Source organism: Polypterus senegalus, chromosome 5 (genome assembly GCF_016835505.1).
Source record: "Polypterus senegalus isolate Bchr_013 chromosome 5, ASM1683550v1, whole genome shotgun sequence".
NCBI lineage: Eukaryota > Metazoa > Chordata > Cladistia > Polypteriformes > Polypteridae > Polypterus > Polypterus senegalus.
The window spans coordinates 158482417-158498594 of NC_053158.1; the positions used below are offsets into that span (position 1 = coordinate 158482417).

Here is a 16178-nt window from a genome sequence, read left to right on the forward strand (position 1 = left end):
CATAACGTTCCAAACATACAGTATGTGTTTTTACTAGAATATTGTTAAACAAATCACTGCAAGAAAATGCTCATGTGAATGAAAACAGAATGCGTTTACATGTGACTGAGCAGTTGAATTGAAGACCCACCTCTCCACCTCATTCATTGGTCAGGAGTCCAGCATAGTAACAGCTTATTCATTGGCTAACAGTGCGCTTCACATAATATCAACAAAACACGTGCGGTGACAGACATGCAAAACTAAAGATTAAAAGTTAAATAAAAGCAAGTGAAAAACATTCTCTTTATCATTAACTAGAGAATATGCCTTGTATCCATGCATAACCGAGATGCCCAAACAAGGTCAGTTTATCCATACAGTTTCATAGACAGCTGCTATGAATATAAATGTAATGATGGGAGCCTGGTGTAAAATTCAAATGCTTGTTCACATCTGAGTGCATTCCATTTTCATTCATGAGACAGTTTTCAGCAGCTGGTTTATTTAATAATATTTTAGTAATAAATACTTGTTTTTGGGAAGTTGAGAGCATACAACTTGGTTACTTAATATGCAGATTATGCAAAATGAGTATTGCAAGATTTTTAGTGGATGCTTTTGATGTTGTTTGCCGTTGTCCAGCATTGGCCACATTAGCCCTGACCCTTGTTACATCAGAAATCTCTTTTCTGCATGAAAACATAAGAGTAATTTTTTTTTTCAACCATCACAACAAACTACAGTTACAGTATGTGGGGTAGTTTAAAAATAAAAATATTATTCTAGTATGTAGTTCATTTACGTTAAAGATTTTAAAAAAAAAATCTTTTTGGTTTTGTGTATTTTAAAAACAACGGAGCTTCCATAGAAAGAATAGCCATTTTATTTCTTTTTCCACTGTTTTTTTTGTTCTGTATTGAGATCAAAGGTCAGCCTGTTATCAATGGGGGTGGGGTCCCAGAAGCGTATTTGAAGTGTGAAGCGTAGAGAGAAAGGGAGCTCAGACTGTCCTGTAGAAATTGCAAGTTCGAGAATAATGTTATGAAGCACATTAGTGGGCCAGACTTACAGTATACTGACCCAGGCTGCATGTGTGTGAAAATGGATCAAAAAATAAAGCCAGCTTCTGCCATGGTGCAAAGCTGGTATTGTCCATCAAACACTAATGCTTTAGTACTGTATAGCTATGTCCAAACTACTGTTTTGTGAAACAACTAACTTTAAATCTTGAGGTATAAAGACATTTCATTGTTTCTCTTCTGTCTGTCTTTATTTTACATAATTACATTTTCCCTTCCTAAAGAAAAGCAGTCTTGTACATTGATGATGCCACCCTTGACACCCTTAAGTTGGAAAGATAAATATGTTTAGTGCTTAAATCCAAAAATTATTTTTTTTAATTACTTCACTGCAAAACTTTTTTCCAATTTTTTGCTAGGTTATTTAACACCTTCTTAAAAGCGGCTGTAGAAAGTGGGTTAGGGGGAGGCTTCTGAAGTGGCAACGCGTCATGAAGGACGACTTTGCAAAGTGGCACATGGGTGCTGAATGTGTTACATTTTCTCTTTTGTTGCTCTTTGACATTTACCTTATGGTGGCACCCCTTATAAGATTTTTTTCTTGAGTGCCAGCTCAGAGTAAAAGGCCCACCTAAGCTTGGCAGGGTTTGTGTTGAATAAAGCACCTTACACTATTTATTAGTTTAGGTAACTTTAGTTTGTTTAAAGTGCATTTATATTCACCTCAGAATTTCAGTAACAGTTGTTCAGGGCTCCTGTACTTCTGAGTTGATAGCCACCATAGTTGCTTGAAATTCAATATGTAATTAAGAGTTCTTACTAAAATGGTGTACCTCTCCTGTATTGAAATTAAATTTGTCTTGTCATACTGTAGCGGTTACAATGATGCAAAGATTCACACTGTCCAAAGATGGCAATTTGTTTATTTGTGGGGACACAGGAGCACACCTAGCCTTGACCTGGCACACACACATAGACACTGATAAATAATAATGAATGCATTAATCAAAGCACAGAAAAAGAGGACATGATACAACAAAACCATGTATGCAAAGGCCCTCCCCAATGGTAATAATAAAATGCAACACAGCACAATAAACACTAACGAAAACGTCCGAAACACTTCAATGGATGAGCTAAAGAAATAACATTGTGAACAGCTTTCCGAAAGGAATGTAAGGTTTTGTCCTACCAGTTCCTGATGTATAGTGTGGTGATTGAGTGTGCTCCCCAAACAAAAACGTATCCAATCGGGATGGACTCGCATAGATAAGCAGCACATACATCCAGATGTTAACTGCAATCCAAGTGATGAGTTGTAAACCAATGGCGTGTGAGAGGTATATGAACAAAGATATGAACAATCGCGATTCCCACTGAGTTTTTCAGGATCCTTTTAAATGGCCTACTTGCTCAATCTTCTTCCCAGCAGCCCCTGCATCTTCTGAAACTGTCCAATAATGTTAAATCACAGAGGCTGCTGGGATATGTAGTCTTCTGTTTGGATGGGTGGAATACATTTGAACATGAATTTAAGTTTTATTCATTGTAGGCATGTTTTTCCATGACGCTGTAATGTGAGTCAGAGTTTTTGGACGATTTTTTAGCCATTTGAACATATGCACATTTTTACACGAAAATACCAGTTGACACAATTTTCTATCTATATGATGGTAGTATCTTGCAAATTATTTTAACAATTTTTATTTTAAAAAATACATTTGCTTGAAAGAAGTGTGTTCAACGCAAGAACTGGCTAGATATCTGTTGTACTGTTAGTCAGCTGGGCAACATGCACAATATGGATTACTCTGTTCTTGTCTTTCCAGGGAGAGTGTTTGCTAATACAGAGGACTCAGTGTGCTTGCTGGGAATGCATCGGCGTGCCCTTATCTTCCAGCCAGTTGTTCAGCTTAAGGAAGAGACGGACTTTGTGTAAGTTATAGCACACCTGAACAGAGGGCAGGGGAAAAACTATGGCCTTAAAAAGAAGTATACATTTACTAAGCATAAAAACTCACCACTAAGTGATGGTTGATCGCACAGGAGAGATGTGTGGACTTTGTTGAGGGATTGCCAAGAGTGTTGCCTTCTTTTTCCAGCAGCTGTAATCACTCAGACAGCTTGGCTGGAAGGTGGACTTAAAATGCTAGGCTGACGCTCATTTAAACGGCATGCTGTTAACTGAACTGCTTACTTGTGATGGAGATTATTCAACGGATGTGCGTGCTACTGAATGCATTCAGAAACATGCACACAAAAGCACAAAAAATTTAACATAATGAGTATGTCTGTAGTGAGCAGTATTATTCCTCATCATTAGTGACGGCTACTAAGATACTCACCTGCGTCAAATCTACCTTGCCTTATTTGAAAGTCGTCAGTTTGAAAGGCAATTGAAATTCAGCCCAAAAAAATATTCTGGGGTTATTACGGACACATTTTTATTTATGGAATTGTCAGAGGCCCGAAGCTCAACTGTAACTAAGTAGAACCATCTCCACTCTTCCAATTCTTGTTTTAATGTATGTTTAGAACGTCCACTGCAAATGTGGCGTTTTCTTTCAGATGGCATTTGAAAAAAACAATTATACATGGATGAACATTTTGTAATCTGAAAGATCCACTGTCAGCCTGTCACCATATCATTGTGTGACGTAACTGGCAGCTTGAAAGGAGAAAATAATATATATCATGGTCGGTATGAAAATCTGCAGCATTGTATCTTGAGCACATCAAAGACTCTTTTTGTAATCTCAGAGATGCGTTACCATGCTCATCTCTTAGGGGATAATTCATGTGAAACCCAGGATGGAAACCTTTCAGCATTTTGCAGCACTTCTTGGGTGGGACAGCCATTGCATTGATTGTCCTCCAATAATTTAAATGAGATCAAATAATTTTCCTACAATTCTCTTGATTATCATTAGATTAGATTAAACTTTATTAATCCCCTGGGCAAATTGAAATGCATAGAGCAGCATAAACATAAAAATGATACAGACTCAGAGGACAGATAATACATCCAATCACTCAATCGATAAATAAATAAATACAAATGGCATCCAGTTTTGCCACCATTCTCTTTTTCACAACAGCTTCCAGTGAGTCCCAGGCACGCCCTGTGATGCAGCAGGCTTACCCAGTAAGTTTATTCAGGCATTATGCTTCTTTTGTGCTTAGATTGCTTCTCCAGGAGATTGTAGTGTAGAACACCTCACTGGCTACTATGGGCCGGTGGAACATTTCCAGAAGCTTGCTGCACACATCAAGAGACCGAAGACTCCTTAGGAAATGCAGTCTGCTCAGACCCTTCTTGTACAGCACCACTTTGTTGTCAGACCAGTCCAGTTTGTTTATGTGAATGCCTGGGTACTTGTAGCTCTGCATCACTTCCACGTCCTCCCCGAATGGTGACTGGTCTCAGGGGCTTCTTGGCTCATTGAAAGTCTACCACCCGCTCTTTTGTCTTGCGGAAGTTGAGCCACAGGTTGTTGTCACTGTACAAGACGAAGTCCTCTGTGACTTTTTCTGTACTCTGACTCATCTCCTTTATTAATCAGCCTATGATGGACGAGCCATCTAAAAATTTCAGTAAATGGAAAGCTCTGCTATTGTGCTGGAAATCTGTTGTGTTGAGGGTAAACAGGAGGGCAGACATGACAATTCTCTGAGGTGCTCCAGTATTACACACCACCATTTTGGACATACACTGCCATCTGTTGGTTGAGGTAGTCTACGATCCAGGAGATTGTGGAAACATCAAGATTCAAAGCCTTGAGCTTTTCCTCCAGTTGATGAGTAATTGTTGTAACCTTTTGAGATTTTAGCCCCATTAAGTGACAAATCAGTTTTGGGTTAACAGGCCTTGTGTGCCACTAAAGCCTAGAAGATTGGGCTCTGTGCCAACTTTGTCCTACAACAGAGTTGACCAATAAGACGATCTTTCTTTTAGGTGAAATGTGTAATATGCAGGCACACATGAAGTAATGCTTTATATGGACAGGGCATCCCTGAAGTTGTGAGGTTTGAACTCATGTCTGTGCTGAAGATGCCTCCACGGCCTGTCGTTGGAATGAAATCACCATCAAGATGCACTTTGACAAACACGTCTAATCTGTCACACCCATAATATTGAATTTTCATATGTAATGTTTGATAGTAAGTTTAACATCGAAAACATTTTTGCACTTTATTTCACAGGCACAGAATTCCTAACGAACAATGGTGGCTAAAGCTACGCCCACTGATGAAGATTTTGGCCAAGTACAAGACAAGCTACGATGTGTCCGATTCTGGGCAGCTTGAGCACGTAGTACGCAACAGATCCAAAGAGACTGAGAATGTAGCAATCTGATGGGACATACCTCTGTCATAGTCACTGTAGGTCAGTTTGTTTTTTCCACCAAATTGAAAAGTGTGCTAAGCCTTCTCCTAAATTATGATTTAAGTTATTTTACCAGCACTTTATGTGAAACAAGGGTTCCTGTCAACAAGTATTTGACCTTCATTAGTGTGCCTGGAGAGAAGAAAGTCCAGAAGAGAGCAGCAATGATTTGCTAAACAAAGGAATGTCACGTTCTGCTTGATACATAAAGTTATCCGCTTGTCTCCATACACTTGTGTTGCTTAGTATAAATACATATATATATTTATTATATATGTATGTGTAATTGCACTTTGTTAACATCTATAGTCTCTGTATTACATCCAAATAAAACTAGCGAGCTGTGTGAAACGTTTGTGTTTGTGAGACCAATGCAATAAATAAATTTGCAATCTGACTCATTTTTTTCCATGCATTGTGTTAACTGCTTTGAGTTTATTTTTTTTTTTATTTGACCAGTCCTTTTCTACACTCCATTCTCTTTCTACAGAGGAAAATATTAATAATTCTGTGCAGTATAGGTATTTGCATACAGTAAAGCAGCAAAGGCTATATACCATTTTATCTGTATTTCTATGCATTATAATAGCAAATTATATTAGACAAGTTAGCCAAAAAAGGGTTTACAAAAAACATTGTATGTTTATTTTTTGTTACAGCAATGCTCACGACTTCTTTATACGTAGTTGAGAGTTATATTTAAAATTTGATGTTAGACTCTCCATATCGGTATGAAGCAAAGCCACTGCAACAGCCAAATCTGACTGAGCTGTGGCTTACAGTTGTGTTTGAAAGTTTGTCAACCCTTTCCAATTTTCTATATTTCTGCATAAATATGACCTAAAACATCATCAGATTTTCACTCAAGTCCTAAAAGTAAATAGAGAGAGACCAGTTAAACAAATGAGACAAAAATATTATACTTGGTGATTTATTTATTAAGAAAAATGATCGAATATTACATATATGTGAGTGGCAAAAGTATGTGAACCTTTGCTTTCAGTATCTGGCTTGCAGTTAACATTTCCGGTAACTTTTGATCTTTCCTGCACACCGCCTTGAAGAAATTTTACGTCCTTCCACAACAGCAAATGAACTGAGCTTTTGATCCGGTTGTACAGGGACCGAATAGCCCACAACAGATGGCCTAGTACCCACCCCCAATAGCAAATGGGACTGTTTGATGGTCGTGGTCATATGCCTTTTCCCAGTTCACAAAACAAATGTAGACTGGTTGGGCATAGTTCCATGAACACTCTACAGTCCTTTTGTGGGCAAAAAGCTTGTCCAGTGTTCTGTGATCGGGACAATGCAAAATCTGCATTGTTGAGCCTTGGAATCGGGAACAAACAGCTGCATTCTTTTTCCCAGAATCCTGGCATAAGACTTCTCAAACAGAGGAGTGTGATCCCTGTAAAGCTGGAACACACCCTTCAGTTCCCTTTCCTAAAGATGGGGACCATCACCCCAGTTTGCCAATCCAGTTGCACTGTTCCCAAACTCCACACAATGTCGAACAGAAGTGTCAGCCAGGACATCACAACAACATCCAGAGCCTTTATGAACTTGGGGCAAATATCATTCATCACAAGAGCCAAATATTTTATCAACCAACTCAGCTCTAGTGATGTGCGAGTCCTTCTATGAGTCCCCTTGCTCTGCTTCCTCAAAGGAAAGCATGTCGTTGGGATTTATGAGGTACTCGAAATGCTTCTTCCTCCACCCGGTTATATCCCCAAGTGAGGTCAGCAATACTTCATTCCTGCCATAAACTACATGAATGAAGTACTTTGTCCCTCCTGAGCTGTGTGACAGTTTGCCAGATTCACTTGAAGGCCAACCAAAAGTTATTTTCCATGGCCTGACCAAATTACCCCATAACCCAATTTTTTTGCTTCCCCAACTGCCAGTGAAGCATTCTGCCTGACCTGTTAGTACCTTCTGGAGTTCCCACAAGCTAGCCAAGCTCAAAAGGCCTCCTTCAATCTGACTGTTTCTTCAACCTCTGCTGTCCACCACTGGGATTGGAAATTACCATTGTGACAGGCACCAATGAGCTTATACCTCAAGCTTTAAACAGCTGCCTCAAAAACTCAAGTCAATGAATGTGGCCTATTCAGATTCAAAGTCCCCTGTCCCCCTCGGAATGCAAGAAAAATCAATCAGGAGGTACGATTTGAAAGTCTCCTGAACTGGGGCGTCTGACAAATGTTCCCAGCACTCCCTCACTATACATTTGGGTCTGCCTGGCACCTTCTCCTGCCATCTGATCCAACTATATAGTGATCAGTTGACAGCTCAACTCCCCTCTTTACCCGAGTGTCCAAGGAATACATTTGTATATCTGATGATACAACTAGAAAATCGATCACTGACATACAGCCTATACTTATATACTTATGAACACCCATTATGCTCAGACATGACATTTGTTATTGACAAACTACGACTAGCACAGAATTCCAAAAATAAAGTATCCCTTGTGTTCAGATCAGGTAGGCCAGTCCTCCCAATCACACCCTTTCAGAGGTATTGTCATTGCCCACATGAGTGTTAATGTCCCATAAGCAGAACGATAAGAGTCTCATGTGGGAGCACCTACCAGCAATTCCCCCAAGGTCTCCAAGAAGGCCAAATACTCTGACTCAATTGTCAGCTCATAGGGACAGACAGGCAAGAGTCAGACCCCTTCACCCGACTGAAAGTCACCAGGAGGCAACCATCTCTTCTTCTGGGGCCAAAGCACTTGCCTTTGACGGCCACTAAAGCCAAATTAGCAGAATATTACATTTTCTTTTTTTCCCTTTATTAATTTTTAATTTATCCAAGACTCTAGTTTCCTTTCACAGTTTTTTTCTATTAGGTGGGCTGGTGGCTCCAAATTGGCTCAGAATGATTGAATGTACCTTTTAGTGTTGGTTCCTGCGGTGACCCTACACTACATTGAGTTAAAACAGGGAACATAAGGGTAAAGTGTTGTATGAGGTAATTGCTGTACACACATTTTAAATAAAAAAGAAATGCTGCCTTTAACATCCCAGACAGTTGGATCTTCTGAGCATACTCACAGTATGTAGCCTAAGGCTGGAGTTATACTTCACGCGACGCGACGCATGCTGCAGCGGACGCTCCTGCTACACAAGCGTTGTAGTGTTCATACTTGCGCGCGTACTTTACGTAAATCTGGAGGAATCCACCAGGTGGCAGTGCGAGATATTATCACGGTGAGAACATGTTCGGCTTCTCTGTATTGTGAATTGCCTAGAACACCTATTAAATTCTGATGACACCTTACCACAATATCTCTGAAAAGGATGTTTATTGATTAAATCCATCAATTCAGGGATGTGTCCATTCCAGCAAGCATTGGGCACGAGTGAGGCCTCAGCTCATCACAAGGTGAATACAAGCACACACATACACTAGCGGCATTTTAGCGGCACCAGATCCCCAAATCTGCATATCTTTGGAAGGAAAACGAAGCACAGTGTGGAATACAAGCAGGAAATACCAGCAACATAACTCCATGCGAGACAGCAGTGTAATCGCTCCACCACCGTGACACCCCCATGTGTGTAATTAACAGTATTCATTATTTAAACGAAATTATATGTAAAATGTAACATACACACTTTAATGCATTTCATCATGAAAGTGATATCAAGTATAAATCTAAAGATTCTAAATGTGCAGAGAGTTGGAATATCATACATTTAATTTGTTCTGTGTGGCGATCTATTGCTGCTTTCCGCTGCTGTCAGGTCCAAGAAGCTCGTAGCGATTAAAAACTGGGATGACGTTTACGACGGCCTGCTTTAATGATAAAGTAAACTACGAGGTTAAAGTGGACATTTTGAGATTAAAGCCGAAATTTCCACTTTAATCACAAAATACACGTTTTCACCGTGTCCTTTATTTTTTTCTCAGTGGTTCAAATACTGTATAACGCTATACATTATGTTGCTGCTGTTAAGTTGCAAAAATAAAAAACACGACACAAAAGATGGTATGTGAGACTTTTAAAATGTATCGTGTCATTACGTTCGGGTACTATCTACATGTGACAGAAAGCCTCTATTCCAATCCTATGGGATGGATGCTTCGATGTGGTGAAGCAAAATACCGACATACAAATGCATTCATGGTGCTTTTATATTCAAGCGTCGCAATGACACGATACATTTTAAAAGTCTCACTATCTTTTGTGCTGTCTTTTTTTTTTTTTCAACTTCACATCGGCAACATAATGTATAGCACTGAGAAAAAAATAAAAGACACGGTGAAAACGTGTATTTTGTGATTAAAGTGTAAATTTCGGCTTTAATCTCAAAACGTCCACTTTAACCTCGTAGTTTATTATTAAAGCAGACCATCATAAACGTCATCCCAGTTTTTAATCGCTACGAGCTTCTTGGACCTGACAGCAGGCAAAGTAAAAAAAATAAAAAAATGGCACAAAAGATAGTATGTGAGACTTTTAAAATGTATTGTGTCATTACGATCGGGAATATGCGACGCTTGAATATAAAAGCACCACAATGCATCTGTATGTCGGCATTTTGTTTCACCACTTTGAACCATTCATCAAACAGCAAAGCGCGCACATCGATCCCCAAAGGATCTCCATAGAGGCTTGCGGTCACATGTAGATAGTAAACAGAGACTCCGACGTCATGTTCCGACTTTTAGCATACTGCACAAGCCCCCGACTTTTTGCTGGTACTGCAGCTCGCGCACACGTTGAGTTAATTTCTGAGGACCTGCTCAGAGGACGCGTGAAATGAACGCTGGGAATGCGTGGCAGCCATGATGCGGACACGTACGCGTTCTGAACGTGAAGTATAAACCGAACCTAAGATGATCTGTGAAGGTGAATGAGTGAAATGGACCGATTCCTTTCTTATCTAATGTGGGTGCCTAAAATGTGTTAAAAAATAAAATTTCAATGTACACTGAAAAAAATCTGAAAATCTTGTGTGCACGCATGAGGATACCTGGATTTCACAATCCTAAAAATAGGCAGGTCAGTATTTCAGTTGAAGTAGAACATTTATCCATCTTCTTTGAACTCAGTAATGGAAAAACAGAACAAGGATGCAAGTAAATGGAGAAGTTTAATCACTCTACACAGTCATATAACGTACAGTGTTGTGCACAGCACATTGTAAGTAACCTGTTAAATTAACAGAAGTACATTTCAAAGTAAATAAGGATTATAAACACAATTCTTTCATAAGCTAAAAAAGGAATTTTTGACTCCTTATACCAGTTAGGCTAAAGCTAACTGACATAGTAGTGCAGGGTCTCGTATTACAAAGGATGTTAGCAGGCCACAAGGTCCATACACAAACAACCTTTAAAATACTGCAATGTGCAACAGAACAAAGGTATTCCGAGTCAAGACACTTAATTAACAATAATATATTTATTAGTTATAATCCTTTCTGTGTACAAAACAGACGTCAAAACGTCGTTCAGTTGATCTCTACTATTTAAAACGGATGATAGAGTTTTTCAGTATAATCTTTGCCAAGTTTCAGAAGGCACAGAGCACGGATTCAAAACACTGCATGGGTTAAAAACAGGTGAATTAAAACTGAGAATTTCAAATGAAGTATTAGAAATGTGAAAAATGTAGAATTTGTGTAATCTACACTGAAATAAAATTACCAAATTTCAGTGGAATGTCATACCTTATTACCATACCTTATTGCAAAGGTATAACTGGAAAAAAAACATGTTGAGGGTAAGAGCTACAGTGGCAGAGCACTTCTTCCTTTGTAGTGTTTGTGTTTAATTTTTCCTCAGTCATCGCACTACCCATGATGGGTCGCTGTTAACCTTATCATTTGCTGGCCCTAAAATTGCAACGGCAGCAGTTCTTTGGCCAAATCCAAGATACCTGCATAATCAGAAAATAAAGTATTATTCATTGCATAATAGAACAATGAAGCAAAATTAAGCAAGAAATGCCCAGCTAAATATTATGTAAATAAATATTTGGTAAATATTACACGTGACACTGGATTTAAAAAATACTGCAATACAAAGCTTTCAACAACATCAAAAATCTTAACATGGCTTTACATATTTACTTAATATTGCAAGTTTTAAACATTTGAGTGCATCAACTAAGGTGGCATCATACTTTTATGGGTATGTAGAACATGCTCACCGTACTGAAAAGGAAAAAAGTTGTGTTTTTTTGTAGGAATCCATCACTATATTATGTTGAGTTGTCTTTCTTTTACTGGCAAATTAGAAAGTCATTAACAATTTGGCCTGAAAGCAATAGAATAAATGGAAGGCTACGTACTTGTTGGCAACATCAACAATGCTGCTCTTGTCAACTGCAAATAACTGCTCTCTAAACTGCTGCTTCAGTTCATCAGAAATCCCACACATGAAGAGGTTCATCCCTATATTAAAACAGGCATTTTACTATTTGCACCCAATACTGCTATTCGCAAAAGATAAAATGTTACATTTTCTCAGTGAATATCAAGCATAACTAATAGCAATATCTACTTTACTAAATCATAAAACCCACAAGAAACCCAAGTTGCCAAAATAATGTCAGCACATATTCAGTCAATTCAGAGGGACAATGAACAAGACCAGAGGGGCAAAACTAAAGTTACTCTGCAAATCTTTCCACATAGTTCAGAGTCACAGGGGGATTCCGTGTAAGCGGCCACATTAAAAATGATGAAAGGGGCTAACTGGGACGTTCATGACAAAGCAAAGTCACAGACTGGATGTAGTTGCAGTCATGAATAGGGTACAGCAGTTGGCATACAAACGAAGTTCCACTCATGCCATTGCAAAATATGAGAGGGTGGCGTTACAGGGGGCTAAAAAAACAATAAAAACAAATGATACTGTAGGATTTTTAAAAAAAAAAAAAAATAGAGTATTGCCTGCTCTGGTGAATGATATTTTGTGATTATTCATGCTGGTGGAAAGACCACTAAAAAAGTAAGCACATTTAGTGGGCTCTGGTGGTGGTGTAACTATGTAGGGTATGCATCTACAGCACACAGCATGGCATTTGATAGGAATAAAGCAACATCTGAATGTTGTCACTTGACATCTTAAAACTGCTGCTTATCGGGTAGGTACCTCATGGCAGCAGTGTGCCTACAGTATTTGTAAGTGGGCTTCATCAGTAATGTATGGCTCCTGGCCAGATGTCTAGAAAATAAAAGTCTTTGAATGTTTCTTGAACCATGACCCATGAATTCATCTTTAAAAAATAGACCAGATTATAATCTAATTGGCGATCTGTAGTACAGAAAATATGCAAGGACTACAAAACAATCTGAACTTGAGATAGGCCAAACATCTCTGTGAGAGAGTTTCTATCTACAAATAAGTTCAGGTTGTAATGTGGGGAAATAAGGAAATCAACCAGAACACACAAAGTAGTCACTCTGTATATTTCAATCCTGCTATTCATTTTATTTATTTATTTATATTTGATCAGTAACTGCCTGGTAACCCACTTAGTTTGACCAATTTTTAACTGCAATCAACAATAGATCACTTGATGCCTAACTACATTTTCTTAAATATTGGACTACTGAAAATGTAATTCTCATGGACATTTTTGTCACAAATTGTTCTCACTAACTAAAACTAATAAAATATTTATACATAAATAAGGTATACTTTCAACATTCATAATTATAAAAAAAGTAAAATAAAACATACTAAAATAAGTATAAAATAATTTTTTGTTTGCCCTGCATATACATTTGCTTTAATTCCATCCATACATTTTCTGCCATTTAACCAGGTCTGGGTCACGGGGGCAGCAGTCCAAGCAAAGATGCCCCAGTGTCTCTCTTCCCCACCACCAACTACTACTCTTCTGTGATGTCTCCTCCCAGTTGGATATATCTGAAGCACCTCCACAAGGAGTCAACCAGGAGGCATCCTAATCAGATGCCAAAACGACCTCAATTGGCTCCTTGGATGCAGAAGAGCAGTGGCTCCACTTTGAGTTCTTCTTGAATGTCTGCACTCGTCACAAATACTCTAAAGCGGAGCTCAGATACCCTGTGAAGGAAGCTCTTTTCCGCCACTTGTATCAGCAATATAGTTCCTTCAGTCACTACCCAAAGCTTGCAACTATAGGTGAAGGCAGGGACATAGATCGACTGGTAAATCAGGAGCTTTTGCCTTTCAAAGTTCAGCTGGCTCTTCACCATGACTAATCTATGCAATGTCTACATAACTGCTGAGATCCATCTATTGATCTCCCACTTCCTCTTTTCCTTACTCATGAACGTGAAGACAGTTAAACTCCTTCACATGAGGCAACATCTCATCCCCAATCTGGAAAGGACACTCTGCTGTTTTCCAGCAGAAAACCAAGACTACAGATTTGAAGGTGCAGATCTTCATGCCAGCAGCCTTACTTCCCACTGAATTTGAATTCCAGATTCACCCAGAACAAGTCTGGTACTCTTGAACCACCATCCACAGGACACTCCTAGGGACATTTTCATATATGCCTTTTCCAAGTCCATAAAATGCATGTAGCCTGGTTAGGCATACACCCATGAACCCTCCAAAATCCTTGTAAAGGTAAGCTGGCCCAGTTTTCCACAACTGGGACAAACCTACATTATTCCTCCTGGATCCAAGGCTTGACCTACAAACAAACTGTCCTTTCCAGATCCCTGGCATAAACATTCCCAGGGAGGCTGAGGAGTTTGATCCCCCTAAAACTGGAACACACCCTCCAGTCCACTTTTTTAAAGATGGGGATCACCACCCCTGGCTGCTAATCCACACAATGCTGAAAAGGCATGTCAGCCAAGACAGACCAACAACATTCAGAACACTCAGGGTGAATATTATCCACCCGTGGGGCCCTGCCACCTGCTTCAATTCCTGCAACTATATTTACTGATTTATACAAATTCAAATATTAAACTAATTAGAAAGACTGAAACACAATACGCTCTACAATTAACTTGTGTTACCACTCCTTAAAATTAAACAATTAAATAAATTATAAAATTGCAACTTTATTAATTTTGATATATAAAAAGGAACTATGAAACTACATGCCTTTGTCTGATGGTGCTACTGGTGCATCTACGGCCGAAAACACAGACAGTTTGGCTTCATCAATGTCCTGCTCCTTGAACTGTCCAGCTTTAGCCCATTCAGATCCATTTCTGAAGGTAGACAGAGTTTCTAGGCAGTTTGGATCTCTAAGTTTAAACAAAAGAATCAGCATCAGATTAGCAAAATGCAGAACAATGCACTGTAAAAAATACTAAGACCAAAAAGAAAAACGATTGTTTAGAAATTCAGTCATTTTTCAACTTAATCTGACCGGATTACACATTTTCGAAAAGTGTTGTACTTTCATTTGCAATTAGTACAGCCTGCTTGCTTTTTCTTCTCTTGAGACAGTATAGTACGATTTTGTGTGGGTACTGGTGATCACCTATCATGGCTGTACCATAGATGCCAGGGAGCAAAATGCTGTAGGTCAATCTAGCATTCCATGAATGAAGGCCCATAAAGATTTCAGCCTCTGTTAATTGGAGCACATTGGACAGATGCCACCCACTGCACAGACACTACCCCTCAAGATGAATTATTTGTATGATTATGTTCTTATATTCAGTCTACTATTCAGTGTTCATATGTGTTTATGAACACTTTAATTTTTTGGTTAATTCTTGAAAGTGAAGGAATACCTATTCATCTTTAATAAAAAACAGTTGAATATGCTCAGTTTTACAAATTTACAGAATATCTTCAGAATTTAATGTTGCAAGAAATAATGTTAAAGAGGTAAAAGGTGCAGTATTAGTGGTGCTGTAATACATGGCAGCAGGATGCCCAGACTTGGCTGTGCACATTTAACCCCTAACTCAGAAACCACTCTACACCACAGCCTATCACTGGCATTTACAACTACTAAGATAAAAGCTATGCAGCATTAAGGCAGAAGTGGAGAAGGCAGATAAAGGAAACCACGGCCATCTGCACAAATATTGCAGTACTGATGTTGGAAGGCTATGTAGAGGGTTCTCATGACCTCTTGTGGTTGCCAAGGGATCTGCATTATTTTGATCAGAGCAAGTTTTATGTAATGACAGGCAAAAGAATATACTGAGAGTGTGTGTGGGTATGTGTGTGTGCATATTTTTATATATGAGAGAGAGATGAAAAAATAAATATAGTGTGTGAATATATGTAACACTAGCTATAACTGATCCTCTATTAATGTTAAAAATTTATCTAGATTAAACCTAAATTATGTAGTAACTCGTGTGTGAATAATTTATGGTTTAACACACCTTTATTCCACATACAGGATAAATGAATACAATCTTTGTCTGAATATACATATAGTATTTTTAAATATTCATATATAATACATAAGGCAAAATTCAATCTAGAAACAGATCAATTCTGAGAACAGAAAGCACTAAAAAAAGTGTAAGTGTATTGATCAGAAGGAAAATATAATCTTCCAACTAAAGTATAACAGAAACATTAATACAAGTAGTTTTACACAGTTATACATTATGTAAGAAGAGTAATTAGTCATCTTCTGCTCTACTCTCTGGCTAAAAGATTTTAAAAATGTATGCGTAACTCAAGAGAAAATTTGAGTTTTATGAAGTATAGTGCCTATAAAAAGTAACCACTTCCTTGGAAGTTTGCACATTTTGTTATTACAATATTGAATCACATTGGATTTTATTTTTATTTTGACACTAACCATTAGAAAAAGACTTTAATGTCAAAGTGAAAAC

At 38.4% G+C, this 16178-nt stretch overlaps 2 protein-coding genes across 13 annotated transcripts in view; one reads left to right on the forward strand and one right to left on the reverse strand.

The window, feature by feature from the left end:
• Positions 1-5794, forward strand: part of pfkpa (phosphofructokinase, platelet a) — a 104129-nt gene extending 98335 nt beyond the window's left edge. For all 11 annotated transcript variants that reach the window (XM_039753538.1, XM_039753539.1, XM_039753548.1 and 8 more), the window contains 2 exons: positions 2831-2936; positions 5205-5794. In XM_039753538.1, coding sequence (XP_039609472.1) covers positions 2831-2936; positions 5205-5358 — 260 coding nt within the window. In that variant the 3' untranslated portion in view covers positions 5359-5794. The remainder of the gene's footprint in view (positions 1-2830; positions 2937-5204) is intronic.
• Positions 5795-10483: 4689 nt separating this feature from the next.
• The window catches only part of pitrm1 (pitrilysin metallopeptidase 1), a 66416-nt gene continuing 60721 nt past the window's right edge, over positions 10484-16178 (reverse strand). Inside the window, exons 25-28 of one of the 2 annotated variants that reach the window (XR_005633779.1) lie at positions 14470-14615; positions 11705-11807; positions 11082-11290; positions 10484-10954 (exon numbers count right to left, since the gene is read on the reverse strand). Coding sequence is in view for 1 of the 2 variants with exons in the window: in XM_039753549.1 (XP_039609483.1) it covers positions 11197-11290; positions 11705-11807; positions 14470-14615 (343 nt within the window). In the remaining variant the exon portion in view is untranslated. Of the gene's footprint in view, positions 11291-11704; positions 11808-14469; positions 14616-16178 lie in introns of both variants that reach the window. The other variant, XM_039753549.1, reaches the window with a different exon arrangement.